This window comes from Chiloscyllium punctatum, chromosome 44 (genome assembly GCF_047496795.1).
Source record: "Chiloscyllium punctatum isolate Juve2018m chromosome 44, sChiPun1.3, whole genome shotgun sequence".
NCBI classification, from domain to species: domain Eukaryota; kingdom Metazoa; phylum Chordata; class Chondrichthyes; order Orectolobiformes; family Hemiscylliidae; genus Chiloscyllium; species Chiloscyllium punctatum.
Window position 1 is genome coordinate 50029393 of NC_092782.1, and position 24201 is coordinate 50053593.

General features: G+C 37.5%; 1 protein-coding gene across 1 annotated transcript in view; it reads left to right on the top strand.

Moving 5' to 3' along the window:
- The window catches only part of chchd3a (coiled-coil-helix-coiled-coil-helix domain containing 3a), a 237486-nt gene that overhangs the window by 178687 nt on the left and 34598 nt on the right, over positions 1 to 24201 (top strand). Inside the window, exon 6 of the mRNA XM_072562913.1 lies at positions 8670 to 8740. Within this exon, the coding sequence (XP_072419014.1) occupies positions 8670 to 8740 (71 nt within the window). The remainder of the gene's footprint in view (positions 1 to 8669; positions 8741 to 24201) is intronic.

Below are 24201 nucleotides of genomic sequence, written 5' to 3' on the forward strand. Positions count from 1 at the left end.
TTCAAGATTTTAGCACTTTTTTTTTAACAAATTATTAAATCCTCAACTTGAATTCAGAACAGTTATTTGCACATTAATAATGACCAGTTGACTCCATAAAAGTCCTTGGTCCATCTTGTTCTATGCTATGAATAATATGTGGTTGATTACTCAGAGCCAAATTGGTTGCCATTTAGAGGCTCACTTATAATGTTGCTTGGTGCATCTTCAGACCCTATATATCAATTAAATCCACAATGCCTCAGCACTCCTAAAATGCTTGGCATGCAGCATAATGAGTTGCAAATGTTTTGATGTTTTCAAAATTACAATAAATGGGCAGCAGATTAGAGTGGTTTTGACAAGTATCATAAAGCAAATTGCCCCATCAACCATAGTTTCTATTTGGTTTCGATCGATGTTCTAGATTGATTTAGAAAAATAGAGCACGGGTTTTTTATTCTAAATTTGACTCACTGTCTAAATACAATGCATTTGTGTATTTATGTTAGCAAAATAAAAGTTAATTGAAAATTTATATTTAATTTATCTGTTAATTTCATATTCTGTCTGAATTGAATATTAGCTTCACATTTTTAAGAGGAGTCTATGCTAGTTCTAACTATAGATAACTAATGAGGTATTTTATCATTATCTATGTTTTACACATGTCAGAGCATGTTCAAGAAACAAATATGCTTGCTTTCTTATGAAAAAGTTGATTCACAGATGGTTGTATTCCAATTCATGTTTGCCAATTCTCCCATGCCTTTTAAGATCAAAACACCACATATTTAAAGATACAAGATTAATGGTGTAAGTACAACATTCTTGACTTTGTTGAAATCTAAACAAAATAGTGAACATAGGCAGAGATTTTTCAGCATCAGAGAACATATTTGAACAAAGAAGTGGGTTTTCATCTTATTATTGGACCATAATTTTGCAAGACTAAAAGATTACACAACAGGTTTGGTAGAAGTGACCACCTTAATCACCTTGCCATTGCAGCGTCTAACTGCTTCAAAAACTAACTTAGTATCCTTGAATGAACTATATTTATTAGCAAACCATTCTCCCTGTTAATTTTCTTTTACATAAATTGATACTACTTATCTTCTATTCAAAACCTTAACTTCATAACCTCACACATGTTCTTATAACTGTCGAAATATATTTTCAAATATTTTTTAGATTTGCTTGCTTGTAAATGTATACTGATTACCAAGTTCCTACTGAGACCACTCTCTCCCAAGCTTGTTGATCAAGTTGCTCCTTATCACTCATCCTTCTGACATGAGTGATGAACCTAGTTGCACTCCACTACACAGCTTTTAAGATCTAAATGGTGCACAGTGACAGCAATCTATCATTTCATAGTGCATTATTGGACTTAGACATGGGTTTGTCCTACACATATAGCATATAGTTATTCCTGTCACGTTATGCTGTGCTTGCTTGATTAGAGTTCAAGCCGAAATTTGTTTGCCTTAAGTTTAGTACCACTGTTGAGGCCAGCATTTATTGCCTGCCTTTAATTTTCATTGCAAAGTTCACAGCAAACTGCCATCTTGAATCACTTCTAAGAGTGTGAAGTATGTCATGCATATTAAAATTACCATTTTCGGTTTGTTGGGCAAAATTCTGATTTGTTAGAGTCATAGAGATGTACAACACAGAAACAGACTGTTTGGTCCAACTTGTCCATGTTGATCAGATATCCTAAATTAATATAGTCCCATTTGCCAGCACTTGGTCCATATCTTTCTAAACCCTTCCAATTCTTACACCCATCCAGATGCTTTTTAAATGTTGTCATTGTACCAGCCTCCATTATTACTGGGAATTCTTTTGTCTCACTTACTATTGTGATCTTGATGATCCTTCAACTTTCTGTTTGGTTCAATTGATAGTACACTTTCACCTGCATCAGAACATTGTGGCTTCTAGTCTCATTCTAGGACTAGAGCAACTTGATACTTCAGTGATTTAGAGATGCCAGTGTTGGACTGAGGTGTGCAAAGTTAAAAAAATTGCACAACACCAGGTTATAGTGCAACAGGTTTATTTAGAAACAGGAGCTTTCAGAGCGCTGCTCCTTCATCAGGTGGTTGTGGAGTGTAAGATCGTAAGACATGGGAATTTATAACCAAACTTTACAGTGTGATGTAACTGAAATTATATGTTGAAAAATACCTGGATTGTATGTTAAGTCTCCCATCTTTTAGAATGAAAGTTCCTGAAACCAACATCTTCATTCTAAGATTAGGCACTTAACAAACAATCCGTTCTTTTTCAATACATTAATTTCAGTTACATCACACTAAACGTTTGCTTTCAATTCTGTGTCTTACGATCTTATACTCCACAACCACCTGATGAAGGAGCAGTGCTCCAAAAGCTTGTGCTTCCAAGTGAATTTGTTGGACTATAACCTGCCGTTGTATGATTTTTAACTTGATACTTCAATGTAGTGTTGCATTGGAGGTACAATCAATCAGATGAGTTGTTAAACCATGGCCTTATCCTGCTTTTGATGGGTATGATCTAAAATTAAGTTTTGAAGAAGAGCACAGAATCTTCTGTCCTTACCAACATTTAACTTTTAGGTCAGAAAGATGATCTTCCCATTCATTAAATAAAATGTTTCACTGTCTGCAGGTGAACATAAGTTGTTTTTGCATTTCTTTTAAAAAGGACAGAGCTAGACATGTTTTGAAACTGATTCAACACCAGTCACTTAGACTTGTCAGGTGGAGGAGAGTTATTGAATAGCATACAATTAATTAAGAATGTTTGATAATTGAGCCTCGGAAGCATATGCTGTACTTTGAAATACAGTAAATGATTAAATATGCATAAAATGAAATGTGTTTGTGCATCTTTTTAAATGTGAATTCTAATTTTAAAGACTTTGAAAAGCAGTGATGGAGTTAATAATAAATATTACCTCTGCTAAGCATGTTTTAGTTCCCTGTTAGTCAGAATTAGCTGTAACAATGATGTACAGTAAAATTCATAAATGGAATTGTTGATTTTAAAGGAATTTATCAAACGCATCATAGTGTCATGTAAATTGTGAAGTTGTCTACATTAAGTGAGTATTTGCTATTGTCACCAATAGTAGGTGGCACTTTTCCCTTCCCTTCCCATCTCTTATAAGACCTTAGTTGTGTCGGCCGACATCTGTATGATTAATTGGCTTTCTGATTATTTCAGTATCTTCAGTGTTAGGATTTTCATTTTCTGTTCTATCTTTTGATGATTGAGTAAACACACACATCAGCTTTGTATTGAGGTCACTGACTGACTTTGGATTAGTAGCAGCTCAATATGCTCTTTATGAAGAAAGATTATTACGAACATCTCCTGTCAGATGATATTTTAATAATTTAAAGCACAGATTGTAGTGAATCCACTTTCTTCCCTCCTGGGAAGGAAGAGCCAAGATCACAAGTTGAAAGCATGATTTGTAGCACAGACAACAAACAAGCCTTTTAGACTGTAAAGCTATTGTATTCGACATTCCTGCCGTGGAAAACTGGATTTTAGCATGACTGTATGTTTGGATTTAACAGAAATCCAATTTGCCAGAAATTAAATTCTGTTTCAACTGTGGAGAACCAACATGGAGTAAACCGACTTCATTCCTAATCGCATTAAGCAGGTTTTTTTGGACTACTCCAGCTGTGTCGATGTAGTTTAATAGGTTTTTAAAATTTATTTTTTTCCTTCCTCTCTTCCCCTCTCCCCCACAGTCCCATCTCCCAAACACCACCTTGCCCCCAATATTGCTGTTTGTTTTGCACCTAGAATATATTATAATGTGATGTTCCACGACCCGTCTGAGAAATTAGCATTCAATTCAGCTTTGAACTTGTATCCTTTGATGCACCAAGTTGTTATAGTGTCAACATTAGCAGTTCCTGTTGTAGCAGATCTGAACATGTAAAATTCAAACTACCTCTGTTTCTGTCCTGTATCCTGCTTTACACCTAGCTCCCCATTACACAAAATGAAAATTGCTTTCCTTATCTTCAAACCTTTTCTAATTTTACCCCACAGAAATTATGCCTTTTTAGTCATCCATGCAGTCCTTCCACAGATCATCCTGACTTTGATGATCTGTGGTAATTAGTATGACCTCACTTTGAACAATTTTTGGTGGAGGACCTTTAGCCACTTTAGCATTACTCTCTGACTTTATTCTCCTGGTCTCAATAATTCAGCAATTTCTCTCTCTGCCTTCATAAACCTTTATAAAGCCCATGTTCTCAACAAAGCTTCTTGCTGCCTCCTTATTCTTTCCCACTATAGTTCATCCTTCAATTCCTTTCTCACCACTGTAAAGTGTCTTTGGATAATTGTTTTGCCTGAACGATACAATATAAACTGTAAGTTGCAAAGAAGAATGCCAGTGTAGTTATATTATTCAGCTAGTTTTTCACAGACCACAACTGATAATCCGGAGACGTGAATTCAAGTATCAAAACAACAGCTAAGGAATTTAAATCCAGTTCATGTAGCAAACCTGGAATAAGATTTTAATGTTACTAATGGTAATCCTGAAACAACCCAGTTGCCATCATGAACATCTGGTGTACTGTTTGACTTCAGGGAAGAATGTGTGATATCCTTACCCAGTCCAACATGCATATGACTCCAGACCCACAGCCATATGGTTGACTCTTTAATCTCCTGGATAAGAGCGGTATTATTAAACAATGGCATTACCGATGATGTACACGCCCATTGAACAAACAAAAGGCATTTGGGTTGTTCATGTTTTTCAGGCAGTTCTGATCACAAGAGTGGGTTTTTTTTTTGAAAAACACTTTGGATGTTGTCAGCTCGGGACTAAATTGTGACAGATGCACTTCATTTCACTTGTGATCCTCCAATATCACTGGACCAGAGAAGCTTTAGAAATAGATGTAATTGATAAATGACAGAAGGTAAAGATTGCTATCTTTTTTAAATTTAAAGGACCTCTGCACCCTAGGGCTACTTGGTAATTTCCCACAGAAAAAGCAAGAAGTAGTGTTGCGTTCTTTTGCAGCAGTGTTTCAAGATTGTGAAACAATGCAATTGTCTTATAATATTGTTGAAAGATCGATGTTTGTCTGCATGGAAGATTGTTGTAAGGATGGGAAAGAGTGATGCGTGACCAATGAGGTTCAAAGATGCAAATTATTTCTATTGTCTCAATCAAATGCCAGTATCAGGCCGGCTTCTGTCAGGTTTGCCATGTTGATGTTTCTTGGTGTTTCTGTTGCTGTAACAACCTTGTATGAAGTCTCCTTTAAAAGTGCACATATTACTGAGGAAAGGATTGATCTTGACTTTGGATGTTCTGTTTTGGTTTTTGAGAACTGGCCATGTGGGCAGGTGTTTAAAGGTTCCTGGCACCCATGAGTTGTAGTCCAGGAAAAATGACGGGACTTCAGAAATTTGATTTGGTGCTTAAAATCAGGAAGGACCTAATAGATAAAGAGTGCCCATTTCCAGTGGCTGAATGGTTGGTAATTAGTGAGCACTCATTTAGTGATCAAGATTTGAAATGCATGCCCTGACAGGTTGGTGAATGTAAATTCAGCCATCGCCTTCAAGGGAATGGAATGAATGCTTGGGTGGGAGCTCTCAGGGGTAATATTGTCGGGATGTGCAGAAAGAGTTGAAGAATGGGACAAACTGAATTGCTGTTGGAAAGAAGTAATGGGATGTCATGAGTTAAATGGACTTAATTTGTGCTGAACTGTTCCATGATTGTACAAGAGAAGAAATAAAGAAAGCACAGAAGCTGAAAAAGTGAAGAAATAAAAAAACAATGTACATACTTGTTCAATGAATGGAAAGTACTCCAAGATGCAGCATCAGTTAAAGAGCTTGCAGCTGTAAGCTTCCATGAAGCATGTTTCTAATTTCACGCTTGTATCTGTCTCACTGCTTAAACCTTGGTTGATGATCTCCTCAGAACTTCAGTTTCCATCTACTTTATTTGAAGAGTGCACTTTCATAAATGATTCCAGTATTTTCTGAATAGCTATTTTGGTTTTGATAAATACAGATGAGCATAAAGCCTTTATATGTTAAATGCTCCATCATTAATTTGAGCCTCCCTTATAGGTTTGTGTATAAGAAACATAGGTTGTACCTTTGACTGCTGTAAATATTTGCTGTTTTGAAAAATAGTGTATTCTAAATACACACCACTATGATATTTTACCCCCTCCCTCCCATTGTCGTATCTCTGCGATATCCAAGTTAGTTTACTTCAATACCATATAGTATGTAGCAATTGATGCACATATTCTAAAATGTTCATTTCAGGAATCTGCTACAGAACTTCTTTGGCTCTAAAAATCAAAAACATTCTTTAATTATGGAGAAAACATTTGGGAAGCACCATTTACTGAGACTTCTGAAAGAAAACCACAATCAATTCTTTGCAGACCTGTAATTTTGGACTGTGATTAGTCCCCTGATGTGAATCCAAGAGGCCACGTATCTATCCTTTGTTTTGTGTGGGGAAGGAAATCCAAGCCAGCAGAAAAAAATTAATATTTTTCATCTCTTGCCCCATTAGTAGTTAAAAGCACAGCAAGTCATCATGTCTGCAATAATTTACCACCCACTTTTGCTGTAACCAAAAGGAGCAATACAGATCTGCTTACGCTTATTACATCCATTTCTATAAAAGTTATGCAACCACTCCATAGAATTTAATAGCAGAAGCAAGATCCTTCAGAAAGCAATATGAATTAGATGCCATTTTATGATCTCTTCTTAACATCTGTTCATAACGTCTCAAAGTGTTGGCAAAGCAGGAGACTCTTTACTGATGGGATAATTCTACTTTGATGCAATTGGACTGCTTTGTCATTTGTTCCATGTGCTAATGAAACACATTTCAGTAACTAACATTTGGTATCTCTTTTCTTTGTCATTTACAACTTAGAAGAAGGGCTTTGAGCCCATCAAATTCATCAAGTTCAACAAATTGTTCAGTTCTGTTCCTCTATTCCATTATTCTTCTTACCATCCCTATTGCAGTGCAAATTTATTTCTTCTAATTTATTTCTGTCTATTTTGATTTCTTGTGAAATAATTGTTCATATTTGCTTCCATCACCCTGTGAGCAATAGGTTTGAGATCATTACCAGTTGTGTTTAAAAATATGCTTCCTCCAATCTCCTGATTGAACGTTACATCTGTGTCTTCTAGTCCTTGTGCAGTCAGCTAACAAGAGTACTTGGTCCTTATTTACCTGATCAAATGTGTGATCATCTTGTGCACATTTTTCAATGTCCTTTGCTGTCAAGAGAACAACCCGGATTCTTCAACCTAACATTGTACTTAAAATCCCTCATCCCTGGAACCATTTGACAATGGTTCTTCTCCTGACCTTCTCAGGGATCCAAGCATCTTACCTAAAATGTGACAACTAGAAAACAATACTCCAGTTGTGACCTAACCCGAGCTTGTCTATCACCCCATCCTGTAGATATCTCTTTGCCATTTCCTATCTACCTGCCCATGAGTAGCTCCACTCTGCCCTCATTCAACACCATTTTGTCTATCAATTGATCCACACCTGTATATTCAGTGTCATAATTTTCATTTAATATAATTGGTCGCTCCTAAATGCAAAGACAGAAACTTATCATGAAATGGAAAATGGTACATTGTGGAGGTAGATATGATGAATAAACATAACAGTTAGTATTTCTTAATTGTGCTACTAATTTGTGCAACGCAACCAAGATCTAACCTCTATGGAGTTAGTGACCTTTTTTGTGCATTATTTAAAACAGGTTTCTTTTCTTTTTTAAACCAAATCCTGAATTATGGTTTGATTCTACACATAATGTAAATATATTTACAAAATACTGTGAAGCTAGATTGCATTAGTAATAAGGCATAGCTGGAAAAAAATGAACAGTGCATTCACTTTTGAAATGATTGTTTGTGCCCAATATGATGGATTCTGAACACTGTCGCTTGCTCTTTTGAAGCAGATAATTTACGCAAGATCATGCCTGCCTGAGGGACTCTGTGTCGCGTTTTGTATTTCCCTTTTCTATCACAATAAAAGCAGGTGGTAATAAATGTCTTCAAACATCAGGGCTGAGTGTGTAATGACTAAATGATGGTGGAAGAGGAATATACAAAACAAATGATGAATCCTATCTCTGCTGACAAATGACTTTTTGATAAGTTGGCTTGCAATCAAATTAGAAAAGCCTTTCTTTATATTGAAACCCCAACTGAGCTGTTGAACAGCAACCAAAACAGCAAATAAACTACTCAAACTACCATGCCTAAACAAAAATGAGCCTTCAAGCTGAAACAATCAAAAATTGCTATTGATTCCTACAACTGTTGTGTTCATCTTTATTGATTCAGTAAAGAAAGATAAATCTGGTCCCAAATGAGATTACTGAACGTCAGTGCGTCAGGCAGTGAGACTGGTTTTGAGCCATTCATCACCCTGCGCAATGACCCATGCATCCCAACCAGTTACACTCCTGTTTAATCACATTGCCATCGATGTGATTAACACAAACCTGGGAGTGACAATCATTGACATCCTAAGACTACTTTGTGCTGTTATGTTGGAGGGGGGTGGGGAACAGAGGCTCATTTGAATATAAGTTTTATCATTTTAATGGTTTTCATTTTCCCCCTAGAGTGCCCAATTCTACAAGCTGACTGCTGAGCAATATCAGAAAGCTGTTAGTGAAGTGGAGTCCAAGTTCAAGTAAGATCTCATATTGTAATTTATCTTTTTTTTGGTGAAACACTTCTTTGTTTAAAGCAGAAGCAATCTAATGGTGCCTTTAAATGTTATCTGTGCATTTCAGTTCATCCAGCAAATATCATGATAGTTACATCATTTCTCATTATATTGATCATTTTCATCTGAAATGAAGCAGCTCAGTTAGCAGCATGGGAGTGTGCACTGCTGCTGAGATTCGCTGCTCACACTGTAGAACCGTGGGGTGGTAATGAGGTAGAACTTAAATAGCACACTATCATTTTATTTCCTTTTCCAGTGATGATTCAGAAAAATGATACTTAAAATTCTGAGGTTAAAGCAGAAATACTGGAAATATGTTGCAGATCATTCAGCATCTTAAACAGCCTGAGAGAGAATTCTTCTTCAGTGTGAGGAGCATGATCCCAGTCATTATGAATGAATACCAGAAATATCCTCCCACTCAACCCCCCCCCCACCTCCACAACCCCACCAAGACATTACTATCTTTTGTGTCATGGCTGATATCTGGTGTGTTTCCAGCAATGTCTGTTTTGATGTTAAACATAATGCATTCACTTTTGCTCTTAAAATTTTAGAGAAATTTATCCAAATAAACAAACTTGTCATTCTGTTGTGATATATTGATAAAACAACTTTGAGTTATGCCTAAAACTAGTGGTGATTAAAGCTGACTGACTGGAGTGTTACTTCTCAGAAATAACATTCTGTCAATGTCATAGACTTGTCACGGTTTGATATAACTAAGTGGCTTTTTTGGACATTTCATAGAGCAGTTAAGTGTCACCCAAAATACTCGGGGTCTGGGTTTGCATACAGACCAGAATTGTTTGTTCATTCTTGCCAAGCACAAAAATCAAAGAATTGTGACCTAAGTGTGGCCAATGAGGGATTGATGAAGTGGTGTACAGATTTGCCAAGAAAGGCAGCAGAGATGAGGATTGGAAGTACTTTAAATTTCAGCAAAGGACAAAGGGATTAATAAAGAGATTGAAAATAGAATACAGGTGTAAGCTTGAAGGAAATATACCAACTGATTGTGAAAGCTTCTGTAGCTTTGTGAAGATAAAACGATTAGTTAAGACGTGTAGCTCTATTACAGTCAGAAACGAGGAAGTTAGAACAGGTGACAAATAGGTGGTGGTCAAGTAAATGATACTTCAGTTCTGTTTTTGCAAAATCCCAGGAATGTTGGGAACACAGTATCTCGTGAGAGGGAAGAACTGAAGGAAATCAGAATTGTTAAGGAAATAGTGTCAGGGAACTTGATGGGATCAAAGGACCATAAATCCCCAAGGCTCAATAGTCCACATCCCAGAGTACCTCAAAGTGGACCTAGAAATAGTGCCTGCATTGGTCATAATCTTTCAAGATGCTGTGAACTTTGGAACGGTCAGTGTAGGTTGGAGGGGAACTAATGCAGCCCCACTATTTAAAAAGGAGATTGAGAGAAGGGAATTATAGATCGGTTAGCCTGACATCGGTAGTTGAAAAAAATGCTACAATGATGTAAAAGATTACTCCAAGTGCAGTCATAGTATCAGGCAGAATCAGGATTTGTGACAGGAAAGTCGTGCTTAAGAAATCCACTGGAATTTTTGAGGATGTACTTGGTAGAGTTGATAAAGGGGAGCTTGAGTGTGTGGCTTACTTGGACTTTCAGAAGGCCTTTGATGAGGTACCATGTAAGAATTTAGCATGAAAAATTAAAAATTCACAGGATGAGGATAGTGTACTGACGTGGGTAGAGAATGGCTGGCAGGGAACGAAGAGTAGAAATAAACGTATTTTTCTGAGTGGTAGATAATGACTAGTGGAATACAGCATGGATTGGTGCTAGGGATGTAGCTTTTCCCAATAATGTAGTATTAATTTAAATGAGGGAACTGAATGTAATGTCTCTCAAGATTGCAGATGTCACAAAGTTGGGTAGACAAGTGAGGTATGAGAACAGAGATATTTTGTGGTGATTTGGGCAAGTTGAGTGAATAGGTAAATACATGGCAGATGAAGTACAAAAACAGAGGTGGGTTATCATTTGAATGGCAATAGATTGGTAAAGGAAGGAGGTGCAGTGAGACATGGATGGCCATGTGTGCAAGTAACTGAAAGTAAGCATGCAGGTGCAGCAGTTAATGATAGGAAAGTGATTCAGTAACAGGAACAGTAATGTCTTACTGCAAATGTATATGGACTTGATGAGACCCCAACTAGAATACTGCATCCAGTTTTAGTCTCTTTATCGGAGAAAGGATGTTCAGGTTATTGAAGGGGCGTGCAGTGATGACTTACCAGACTGATTCCCAAAATGTCAAGGTAGATGTGTGAAAAGAGACTGGATCGGTTAAGACTATATTTACTGGGGTGTGGAAGAATGCGGTAGAATCTCATAGAAACACACAATTCTAATAGGACTAGGTGAATGTTGGAAGGATGTACCCAATGACTGGGGAGTCCAGAACCAGAAGATAAAGTTAAAGGATACAAGGTGGGCCATTTTGGACTGAGCTGAGAAATTTCTCCATCCACAGTGTGATGAGTCTTTGGATGTCTGTACCAGATAGTGGTTGGGGCGAAAATATTGAATGTTTTCAAGAAATGGATGAACATAGTTTTTAATGCTGAAGGGATCAAAGGGCATGTGGAGAAAGTGGGGACAGGGTTATGAGTCAGACGATCAAGTATGATCATATTGAATGGTGGAATCAGCTGAAAGGACCAAATGGCTTGCTCCATCAATTCTGTGTGTTTTTGTGTAATAGGTAAGATTTCCTTCAGGAATGCTATTATGACAATCAACAGTGATTAGATGGTCACCGTTAGACAAGTTTTTGATTCTAGATTTTATTAAATTCAGATTTCACAATCCATCAAAATGGAGTTCACATGTTCCCAGAACATGAGCCAGGGGTTAGGGATTACTTGTGCCGTGCACCACCATCTCTGTTGGCTATCCTACACAATTTAAAATGTTCTTATCTTGTAAAATCTACAACATAATTGAACCAAATAGTCATGCTAGTGTTTATGCTGACTATGAGCACCTCTCTTTCTCCTTCATCTTGTCACTATATTCTTCCATTCCTTTCTCCCTCATGTGTTTATGTGGCTTGATCTTAAATGCATCTCACAGTTGATGCGCAGTAGAAAGTAGCAACTGCCATGCACCTGTTTGCACTTTATCTGCTGAAAGGGAGGAAAATGAAAGCACAGAACAAACATCCATATGGACACAGTAAACGTGGATAGGGAATCTTATAGGCCAAAGACTTCTAATGGCACCCTGATTTATGAGAGCAAAACCGAAGCATTTGTGAATGTCAGCATGATCCCAAGACTAAGCTATTGAACTACAAACTACCTGCCAGTGGCACGGGGTGGTACAGTGGTTAGCACTGCTGCATCACAGCGCCAGAGACCCAGGTTCAGTTCCCGCCTCTGGCAACTGTCTGTGTGGAGTTTGCACATTCTCCCCGTGTCTGCGTGGGTTTCCTCCGGGTGCTCCGGTTTCCTCCCATAGTCCAAAGATGTGCAGGTTAGGTGAATTGGCCATGCTAAATTGCCCATAGTGTTAGATGAAGGGGTAAATGTGTTGGAATGGGTCTGGGTGGGTTGCTCTTCGGAGGGTCGGTGTGGACCTGTTGGACCAAAGGGCCTGTTTCCACACTGTAAGTAATCTAATCTAATCTAAGTAATCTAATCACAGTGTTTATTCTTACCGTATTAAGTCTCTTGAAGAACCAAGGCCTGTAGTGCAGGACACATGCAAGATTGAAAAATATAAGAGAGGAGATGAGTTAAATCTTGTAACAGTTTGGGTTTTAAAAGCTTGTGAAGTGCAAGAGGAAGGAAAAACTGAAAAAGATGCGGAGCTCCAACTTTCTTGAGTTCGTTAGAGCCAGTGCATTGGATCTTGATTTTAACATAATCAACCAGTAGAAGGAACAAGAACATGTAAGGAGGTGTATTTGAAGTTTAGGAGAAGCCAGAGAGCAAGGAAAATTTATAAAACGCATAATTAGTAGCAATGTTCTCATATTCCTTGAATATGGTACTTCTGTCTTTTTCCTCCTCTGAAATGAGTAAAATGTACAATGCCTGTGATTATATTTATATAAAAATCAAGGTTATATCATGTGTCCAGAGAAGTGGACTTAATAGTTAAGTACGACTACATTGACAGCATTTGATATAATGTAAGTTATCACGAGCAATGATGTGTATTTCAATCTTCGGAAGTCAGACCTCCAGAAATGAAGTGGGTCATTCTTGTGCACTGAAAACGTTTTCATTATATAAAAGGTCAATTAGCTGTCTGGACTAGCTGTCTGAAGTAAACTCCTTAATGTAAATCCAACTTCTTTAATTCCATTTAGACTTCTGTTTTATGAGATAATATGTACCATTGCAACTCTTTGAATAATAAAAGCACCATTAGGAATTTTGATGTTTGTTATTTATTAGGCTTTCCAGAAATGTTCCTGATGTGACCCTAGCAGTTTTCATTGAAAATTCACGAAGAGCAGTCTTTGCCAAATGTAATTCTAGATGATAGCCCTATGAAGTAGACAGTATGCAGAGGAACAGTATAGAATAGTACATTGGACATGGCAGTTATCTCAAATGCATGTATTGTTGTACATTTCTGCAATGTTTTGTGAAACTGAATTGTGAAAAGATCATTTTGTATTAAATGTACTTATCTGTGCACTGTTGAGTACATCTTTCCATTTAATCTGCAGAGTAAAGGTCAGGTACTTAAAGGGGAAAAGGGTGAAGCTGACATACACATGTTGATGAAGGGTCATTTGTGCATTCCCTAGCTAGATACTGATTCCTAATATTGAAGAGCCAGTAGAGCAAAAAAGAAATCTTTGAAGAGTTCAGACTGCTGTCTCTGCCAGCAGTGCTTGGCCCTGTGTGTATTCAGCATTTTCTATTTCAGATATTTAACATCTGCATGTTTTTACTTGTATTTTTTGCAAAACTCAAACTATTCTCATAGCTTTGTTTTAGGTATAATTATGACAACTCCAAAGCAAAACAGCTGGTTTTGAAGGTGGAAGGGGTGGATTAGGCACCTAATTTTGAAGATACTTCAAGATATCTATAAAAATCAGAAAATTTACTGTAAAAGTTAGTCTGAATGCCAGATGCACTGGATATGTAAATGGAACGGAGTACTCTCGTGACAACAGCAAAAGATTTTGATCTGCTGGTTACATCAGCACTTAGTGAAGAATGAAATACTTTTCTTCATTTCATCCTGTATGACTCCACTAACACTGGATCACAGGACAGTGATCCCGTGATTCCAGCCATGAATGGTCTTGCATTTTTTCTGTCTTTTCCTTGGTCTTTTTAGAAGTGTTCTCCAAAATCAAAAAGGAATCATTCAGAAACGTCTTCAGCTTCAGAAATTCCTGGAGATTGAATGGGGGATGAGATGATGGGCTACGCTCCTTCTAATTTATCCTGCTGCTGTGTTGACCCCCAAGAGCCGGGCACAGCAATGACTTAAGAAACTAGAAGTTAATGCATTTGTGTGCTGACTGATGTGCATGGACACTCCGAATTGCTGCGTAATCCTGTGGTTTAGAAGAAGTATTAATAATGGAAGTATATTGCCTCAGTATTTCTGGCAAAATAGTTGTCCTCAAACAAAAAGTTTTTCTTTTAATACTTCATATTTAGCAAAGGATGCTGTCAATCAGATGCACGAATCATAGTCCATGACAAATATAGAAGGTAACCATGATCAACCATGCCAGAAGCTGAAATTGGAAGTTTGAATAAATTTAATTTGAATGCATCGAGCTTTCAATGTGCAAACAATTGATGCCAATTATAATAATCGCTACCCATTCAAAGATTGAAGTTAGAAATAAAATAGTAACTCCTCCTGCATTGAGTCAAGTCAATTATGGAGTCAAATTGTGAGCAAACCCAGTCAGTGGCATCAAGCATCGTGATCTATTCAATTCAATTCAATTTTATAAATGATGTTTTAAAATAATGTCACGAGATCAACTAAATGTAAGTTAACATTATATAACATACTGTCTACTATTTCTCTCAATTATAATGCAGGTATTAAAAATCAGTTATTTATTGAACTCAGTGTTTCCATATTTAAAATAATGGAAGGGAAATATTTTTAAAGATAATGGATAAGTGTGTTGCTTTCAACTTCCTATTCATATTTTTATTCAAGGAAGAATAAACAAAGTGGTCAGAAAATTGTGTATGCGCAAGGCTGTATAGTTTATAAGTTTGGCTTAATGCTGCCATTGTTTCAAGGTTATGTTTATTGTGAATGCGCAGAGTGCAATGATGGTGGCAATGCACGCAAAGACATCCTATATCTTGTCATGGTCAGCCCACATCACTTGAGCCATTTCAGCATTTGGAGTAATCACACCATTCTTGGTACTGTGATTACCTGTACATAAAATGCTATACCTGTGAAGTCAATTCGTTGAAAAGCATCAGCTTAATATAAAACTTTTTTTAAAACAATTTTGGTTTCCATAATGAAAGTTGAACTAATTATCTGAAGATTTGAGCTTCCATATGATGGTTAAAGCAATTTTAGGGTCCTGAATATTTTCATCAAGTGTTTATCGTGCAGTCATCTGGTTTTAATGCACTCCATTTTGAACAAGCAATGTGGATTTCTTATTAGTTTGATGACAATTTCTCACGAATGGTAATGACATTCCACAGATGTCGAAATCACAACTAACTGAAAGTAGATGTCTTCAACTTACAAGTCCTGCTGAAACAATGCTTCTGGTATCAGCATTTGTTTCTTAAATTAATAAGTCAAAGCTAATTGAAACAGAACAAAGGGATGTTTTTCTTCTCTAGGTTTTCAGTCTTTTTGTGAAAGGGTTCAGGTGAGTATCTGAAAAACTTAAGTGTATTCTACTATCATTTATTAGTGCGGTTTATTAAAATTTGATGTCTGTAAGATCCGAGGCCATTTAAAAATGAGCTGTGATCAATAGAAAATGTGGATTGGTTTTTAACAATGACCCCATGCACTACTGCAGTGAAAATCCCTAGCTTTCAGCAGGAAGCTTAATGAACAAAAAAAGCCATCAAATCTGAGAGTAGATGCAAAATGTGCTGGATCCTGGCATTTGAATCCTGAGAGAGCTGTTACTGCACACAGGCCATTGTGATTTCATTTCCTGCACTTTATTGCTCTGTTTTATAGGGGAATAAAATAGTCAAGTGCATTGTGTTTCATACACTATGAATGATGGAGTGCTAAGGTGTATTATAATTATCAGCATTGCCTAAACTGCAGCAGAATTAACCAGTAGGTACAGAATGGTGAATACCTGGGTGTCATTGTGAGGCAGTGAACTACATCTCAGTGCAAAAACTAGGTGGAGCTTCTCCTCAGAAGTATCTGCCCATGATGTTACATTATAAACTTGCAAGGATCCCTCAATATCCAGACACTGGATTTTTTTCACTGTAATTTTATTTTTGTTTACAACTGCTTTTGTACAGTTTTTAAGCTTACTTTAGCTCTTTAGAATATTGCATTCAGTAAAGCATGAAAGTGATATTGTAAGTAAAAAAGAACAAGGTAGCAAATTTCTTCAGTCTGGGCAGTGGTAGCCTGAAAGTTTATTTGAAGGTTTAAAGTCAAAAGGTTTATGTTTAAAACAAATATATATTAATGACCAATTGTGAGGCAAGTATTTTATGCTTATCCACTGAAAGTATTGGCTTGCTGATAGCTATGCAGTTGGTGGCAATCCCAAGCTAATCTTTATCTTTAGACTTTGAAAAGTGTATTCAATCGTGGGAACACAATAATTGTGTCTGTTTCTGTTCTCGGCTTTCCGGCAATGGAATAATCAGACTCAGAAATACTAACTGGTTGTGCCATTCCTCCGTTGTGCTTATTGGTATCAGCAGACCTGTCATCTAATCTCAGTGCCACAATCTGCTTGGTTCAGCTCATCACTCCTTTAACAGCTGACCAACTGAACTCGTCCCAATAGATTGTTTCTGAGAAAAATTGACTGCAAGGTGCACGTTCTGTTGGCCTGTTATTTGTTTTTTCTAACAACTTATTACACTGAATTTTTTTTTTAAAAAAAGCTAATTTCATTTCCTCGAGCTGAATTTGCTTCTTGCTTTTCTTCACTGGGTAAGACCTTTTGTGCAGCTTGTGCATGACCTCTTGCAACCATGGGCCTAGGAAAGCCATTAGCTTTCAGGGCTTTTCACAGTTACATTGTTTACAGTGTTAAAGCCTCCTGTTCCTAATTAGCACTTTGATTAGCACTTTGTAAGATTGATAACTTAACAGAGGGAGAGGTAAATCAAGCATTCCACCATTTTTGACTACTCCATTATATAGTCTATATGTTGCCATTCTATAAAGACTTAATTGGTTTAAGCCAATGGTAAGCTAAAAGGTTATTTTTTAATCTCTGAACATTAATGTTTATTAACTTGTTATTTGGCATCCAGTAGTAATGATGATCAAATTTGCATGGTTAGATTAAGTGCAAAAGTATTAGATTGGAATAGTCACATTTCCTAAATGTACTGGAAAGTTCACACAGCGTGTTTGATAAAACATAATGGTGCACAAGAAAGGCAGAGCTGGTGCTAGTTTCAGCTTTTAGTGATTGATTAGATTCAAGGTTCTTGACCTCTTTTTTTTCCTTGAGTAATTGGTGAAATGGCAGCTACCAGAAAGGAAGGCTGATTTAAAGCTTTTGTGGCACCATAGACCTTAGCAACATTCTAATAATTGCTTTTCAGAAAGAATCTGTTTGATGCAATTAAATTACTGATGCCTTTTGAAAAGATCCCTACCACCCATTAAATTAAATGTTGCAACAAACTTTGTTCAATCATAGTCAATATGATTTGTGAGGGATACTTGTTATTTACAAATGATAAAGTATTGTAGTTTTTACCTTCTTTTAAATTTTGACTTTTTGTACTGTTGCAATACTGTGCCTTTGTAATGACTACTTCCAATTATATTCATAAAATTAAGTTTATATGCATGGATAGACTTTAATCTTAAATACTAAACATGAAAATGTTACTGTTTTTAAAGTGATTGAGAAACTGTTACTCCTGAATGACATGTGAACTTTGTTAATAATCACTTACTGTGGTTACTGATCAGTACACTTTGCGGTGAATAATAAGAACTCACCACATTCGAATGTTACAGGTTTCAATAAATCCTCTTCAGGTGATTTATTAGGCAGGATTTCTTTGAAGATGTGAAAGACTGCTCAGTAGTCACTAGAGAGGCTGCAGAGCTGATTTACCAGGATGTTGCCTGGCTGGAGCATTCTAGTTATGAAGAAAGATTATTTTGGCTCAGGTTACTTTCCCGAGAACAGAGCATGCTGAGATGTGATCTGATTAAAATGTACAAAATTATGAGAGGCACAGAATAGAAGTAGCCCTGGAGCAGGTCCAGAAGAGGTTCATGAGAATGATCCCTGGAATGAAAGGCTTAACATAAGAATGTTTGAGGACTCTGGGTCTATACTCAATGGAATTTAGAAGGATGGGGTGGGGGGAAGTACTGAATGGTCTGGACAGAGTGGATGTTGGGACAATGTTTCCATTAGCAGGAGAAACAAGGACCTGAGGGCACTGCTATAGAGTAAACCGGAGACTCTTTAGAACAGAGGTGAGGGAAACGCCTTCAGCCGGAGAGTGGTGACTCCATGCAATTCATCGCCACAGAAGGCTGTGGAGGCTAGGTCATTGAGTATATTTAAGACTGAGATCGATAGCCTCTTGATTGTCAAGGGGATCAAAGGTTACAGGGAGAAAGTGGGAGACCGGGGTTGAGAAAGTTATCAGTCATGATTGAATAGTGGAGCAAACTCAATGGACCGAATGTCCTAATTTCTGCTCCTATGTCTTATGGTCTAAGTGAAGAAAGCTTTCCCCTTGTAGAGGGGTCATGAGTAGGGGGTATAGATTGCAAGTATAGGGCAGGACATTTAGAGGTGATTTAAGGAATTTCTTTTCACGCAGAAAGTGATCGGGTATCTGGAACTCATTGCCTGAAAGAGTGAGAGAGATGAGAACTGTTGCAAAATTGCTGAATTATTTCATGATTTGAAACACAGAATTCAAGTCAACAGGCAAAGTGCTGGAAGATAGGCCTAGAGTAGATGGGTGCTCAGTGACCAGTGTGGGTACAACAGGCCGACGGGACTCTTCCCATACTGTAAGACTCTGGCTCAGTATCCATGGAAATAACTGGATCATCACCTTTGACAGTTTACCAAGTACCCCACCATACATCATTTTACAGTACATCAAGCACAACTGTTGCACGTACTCTGAACTCCATCTTTAATTAGTTTGATGCCCCAAGAGAGATCATTACAGACAATGGTCCTCAATGTATTTGTAAACTATTCAAGAAACATTCAAATTGCTGATTTTCCACATTATCTCAGGTCCAACGGTCTGTTACGTTTGAAAGTAGCAACTCAATGCGATGATTTCCTCACTGGCATAGCTGTTGTTTGGCAGATCAGTACTTAGCAATTTACGAACTCATGGTCTCACTGCTGCTTTCGAAACTTAAGTGGCTTGTAAAACTCCGAGAGAAGATGACCACTGTGCATGATACTGTGCAGGTACAGAATTGCCAGTTACATTTGAGACAAGTCCACATTCAGGATTTCATAGAAGATACATGGTAACTAACGGAGGTGGCACAAATGTGATTAGAGTTCCTATGAGGTACATTTACATGATGATGTAGCAGTAAGACAGAATGAAGGACAAACCTGGTCTACTCCAATTTTTCTGCCACCTCCCAGTCCTGGTGTGTCATATGCAAGATCCCGAACATTAACAGGAATGGCATAATATTACTGTTGACAGATGACGGTCAACATCATCTTCAGACAAAGTCACCATCACAAGTTAGAGGCATATGACCTACATGTTATCAAGATTCAGCCTCACTTTTTATTGAAAGTAGTAAATCTAAGCACCAGATAAAAAAGTAATAGATGTTGTAAATGCACAGCAACACCAGTATCAGTAAAATGTTAGGCAATTCATATTTTTCCCACTAGTTTAGCTCAGTTTTTCTTTGCAGTGCACTTTTCACACTTTTTAATGAATTGGCCAGTGAAATCCTGTCCTTTGATTTAATGCATCTTCTGGCAATGCATCACAAAGTTAAGGGAAATCCCTTGTCACACACATACCTGCTTTCAACATTAACAGCACTTGTGTTCGTGTGGCACCTTTTAACACAGTGAAATGTTTCAACTTGCTTCACAGAAACATTGGAAAGTAGAACTTGATTGACTCTCAGTGGCCATACTAGCTCAGATAGCCAAAAGCTTGATCAAAATGGTAGGTTTCAAATAAGTCACCCTTTGTTCCAATGGATCCACACCAACCATGTTTTCAAACTAACTTGCCTCAGTTTCCCCATATTTCTCCAAATCTTTCCTATTGATGTACTCCTCCAAATTACTTTTAAATGTCATGACTGTACCTGCGTTTAACAGTTCCTCTAAAAGCACAAAGAAAGTCATTGTTTAAACAGGAACCTGTGTAGATCAGAAAGCGTAGGCTAATAGTGACAAAGATATATTGAGAGTTAGGACATGTTGGATGGCTTGAATTTTACAGATTGGAGAATGTGGGAGATTGGTTAGGATGAGAGTCATGTTTTGATTTGACATGAAGGTTTTAGCAACAGATTAGGTGAGGTAAGTGTGGAGTCAGGTGACATTATTAGAGGTGGAAATAGGTTGAATTATAAGATGCCATGGCTGTGTGGTCAGATGCTCATCTTGGGATCAAGAAAACAAATGCAAAAACATCTAGTTCAGCTTCATAGTTGCAGAGGAGAGAAAGAGTCTGGTATCTGGGAGAGCACGGTTTTAGGCAGGAACCAAGACTTCAGTTTTCTCAATATTTATTTAGAGGAAATATCTGCTCACCCAGTATTGGATGTTGAACCAGCAGCCTGACAATTTGAGAGACAGCAGTGAAACAGAACTGAATATCATCAGCATGCATGTGGCAACTAATGCCATGTTTCTTTGTTGTATTTGCTCAGACCATCATGTTTGTGAGAAATACATGATGGCCAAGATGGTCTTCGGTATCAAACAGGTGCAGGAAGGGAAGCCTTTGCAGGTTAATGCCTCCGCACCAAAAAATTGATCATTGCAACCATCAGGGATCAATGAAGCTTGTAAGTAAGTTCATTCATTGGCATTGTGTGTGTGCAGCAGGCCCTTTTATCTGACACACGAAGGCAAGGTATTTGAGAGTTACAAAATCAATTTGGAAAGTTGAAGGTTATTCATGATTTTGTGAGAAATGATGATGGGGTATGATTATGATGAGAAACGTTTACAGAGGAATCTTTGGCAAAATGTTGAAGCAAAATATCTGACTAGTTAGGTCGTACTGGCAGGCAAAATATACGGATGTAAGGTTTTTGTTGATAATAAATATCAAGCTAGATAGTAACCAGTGAGTTCGTCGTGGATACTTATTTCATGTTTAATAAGGTAAGAAATAGGAACTTGACTCTCCAGCCAATGGATCATGGCTGATCTGATCTTTGTTTTAGTTCTGTTGTCTTTGGAATTGGATAGCACAGCATGTGGCATAGGTGTAGCACAGACCGAATGCTGCAACTGCCAGTAAAGAGTTGTAAATTCCTCCTGTCCTGGCACCCTGGTGCTTCGTTATTCAGACCATTGCAAGCAGGTGTCAGAACTGCTTGGTAGATTTGCTGAAGTGAATAAATTAACTTCAGTGAGAGAATATTTGCTGACAAAATTTAGCTTACACTTTAGAACTGATAACAGACAGTCAGGATGCAGGTAAATCAATTTGTTGAAACCCTGAAATTAAGCTGTTCCTGTGAAATTCAGTACCTGTTCACCATCAGCTTTATCTGCTGGGAGGTATATCTATGATAATGCTGGAAACCACTTGAGTTTCAGGGGCATGAAACACAAAGTTAACCTCCTTTCCTCCTCTAAGCTGAAAATTTTCATTTTTTTTTGTCACAGACAGAGTCTGGTCCAAGTCTAAATCTAGTTGTTTTTAATGTGATTGCTGTATGCAGATCCTGACTGGGATAGATTTGCTTTATTGAGCAAAGACAAAAAAAATCAAAGTCATCTTTTGTTTTCTCAACCTTAAAAAGGTGAGGTCTCCCTTAATAGTTTATATGTAACAATGTAATTCTTTGAGAGCTAGAAACACAGCCTGAATAAGGTATCATTCTGTGTAAATTTAAGTAAATAGCATTGATCCTTTTTTCTCGTACCCAACTAAGTGTGGAGTGTTCTTTTCTGGCTATAACCAATAAACTTGTCAGGGCCACTTCAGATTCAATACTTTTGCAAGCCAGCTTTGTGACAAAAAGTACAAAAATCCTACATAAATCAGTTATCTCTGATTTCCCCTGAGGACTTTCAAGACATGGCAAATGGACAGTGCAAAAGAAATAAAGGGGCCTTTATCATAATAACTGACTTGACTTCACTTTGAGATGCCCTCACAAAAGAGGGGAGCCAACCACTAAGTATCTTAATAGTTGGTGTCGAAACATTAGCAAATCCTTTGGGAGAAGGTCATTCCACAAGCCCCAGGTTTTCCCTGCAGACAGCTACAGATGATGAAGCGATCAATGCAGGATGCCAGTACATCATCAGAACCTCATTACACACCATTGTGCATACACAGCTGCTGCAACAGCATTAGGAAACTTGGATTTAAATTCATTACAACTCCCATTTGACTTTCATTTCGGCCTCATCCTCTACCAAAAGAATGCTAGGACACGCAGCCCTGTTTGCAGTCATTCCTTCCTCCCTGTACTGGTTATAATACCATCCATTTAACGGACCATTTTAAAAAGCCACACCAAGCCTCCAGGGTCAACTTTTTGTGTACATTTGGGGCTAACATGCTGTAATGTTGAGCTAGTTGTAATTTCATGGACATGTTTATGAAGATTGATATAACCAAGGTTCAGTGTTAACTTTTTGCTGTCACATTCTGCATTAGTATGCTTATGTATTGGTTTTAGCAATGATTTGAGAGGATTGCTCCATGGCACATTTTCATGCTAGCCCTGTTGCTGTTTTCCACAAACATTACACAGCCATAAGAGTATCAAGTAATAACTGTCATCATGTTCGTAATCATCTTCCTTCTGGATTCCCCATTGATGTGTTATGTCTTCAGAGATCGCGAGAAAATGCCTGCAACAATGAGCCAATCCAATGATTTTTCATTGAAGGCAATTGGTCTGAGGGTTGCCAATAATATTAATGTTTATCACATGTTCACATTGCATTCCTCAGTGAGATATTGAGAACTCTGAAGTTCGATTAAATTGTAGATTAAGGGATTTGGAATTGAGTGCAAGAGAGACATGTGAGCATGCTTAAAAAAAGTTATGTACAGTTGGCTAATATTTGAATTTTGAATAGGTGCATGTGTTAATCTCTCCTCCCTTCCCACTGCTTTCACTGCCACTTCGGGTTTGTTCAAATAGTCTGAGAACTTAACTCTGAGGATGTTATTGATGCTTTCACAGCCCAAAGAAGTGTTGACTAATCATAGGAAACTTAGCTGACTTTTACTGCTTGATAGGTATTAACAAACACTTAGAGCTCTCCTGTTTTTAATGAAACATCACAATCCATGAAAGTTGCTATTAGTCTTTTCTCAATTTTTCCAGATGTGATGCATAATATCTTGCAAGTTCACATTCATAAAAGTACAACCATCACTACTATGATGTTTGCCTATCAGGTAAAACTTGTAAATTATACTTTTTTAGGGCTGCCTTTATTCTTATGCAAGTCCACAAACATGTTGTGATTCCATTCAATTCCCTTGACTTAGAGTCATAGCGATGCACAGCATGGAAACAGCTTTGCAAAGTGGTCCAACTTGTCCATGCTGACCAGATATGCGAAATTAATCTAGTCCCAAGAGCCAGCATTTGGCCCTTGTCCCTCTCAACCCTTCTATTCATGTAACCATCAAGATGCTTTTTAAATGTTGCAATTTTACCTGCCTCAATCACCACCTCTGTTAACTCATTTCATACACACACTACCGTCTGTGTGGAAAACATTACCTCTGAGGTCCGTTTTAAATCTTTCCCCTCACCTTAAACCCATGCAATCTAGTTTTGACACCCCTACCCTGAGAAAAACACGTCAGAGAACAGATGTGAACCAACCACATTGGTCAAAAAGGAAATCACCTGTAAATCAGATCTGGTAAAGATAGCACATTTCTGCCTCTGAAGGACATTAGGGAACCAGATTTGCCCAATGTTGCAGAAATCATGTTTTAATAATCAGTGAGAATTTTTTAAAATTCCAGATTGTAATTAATTGAGTTTAAATTGTACC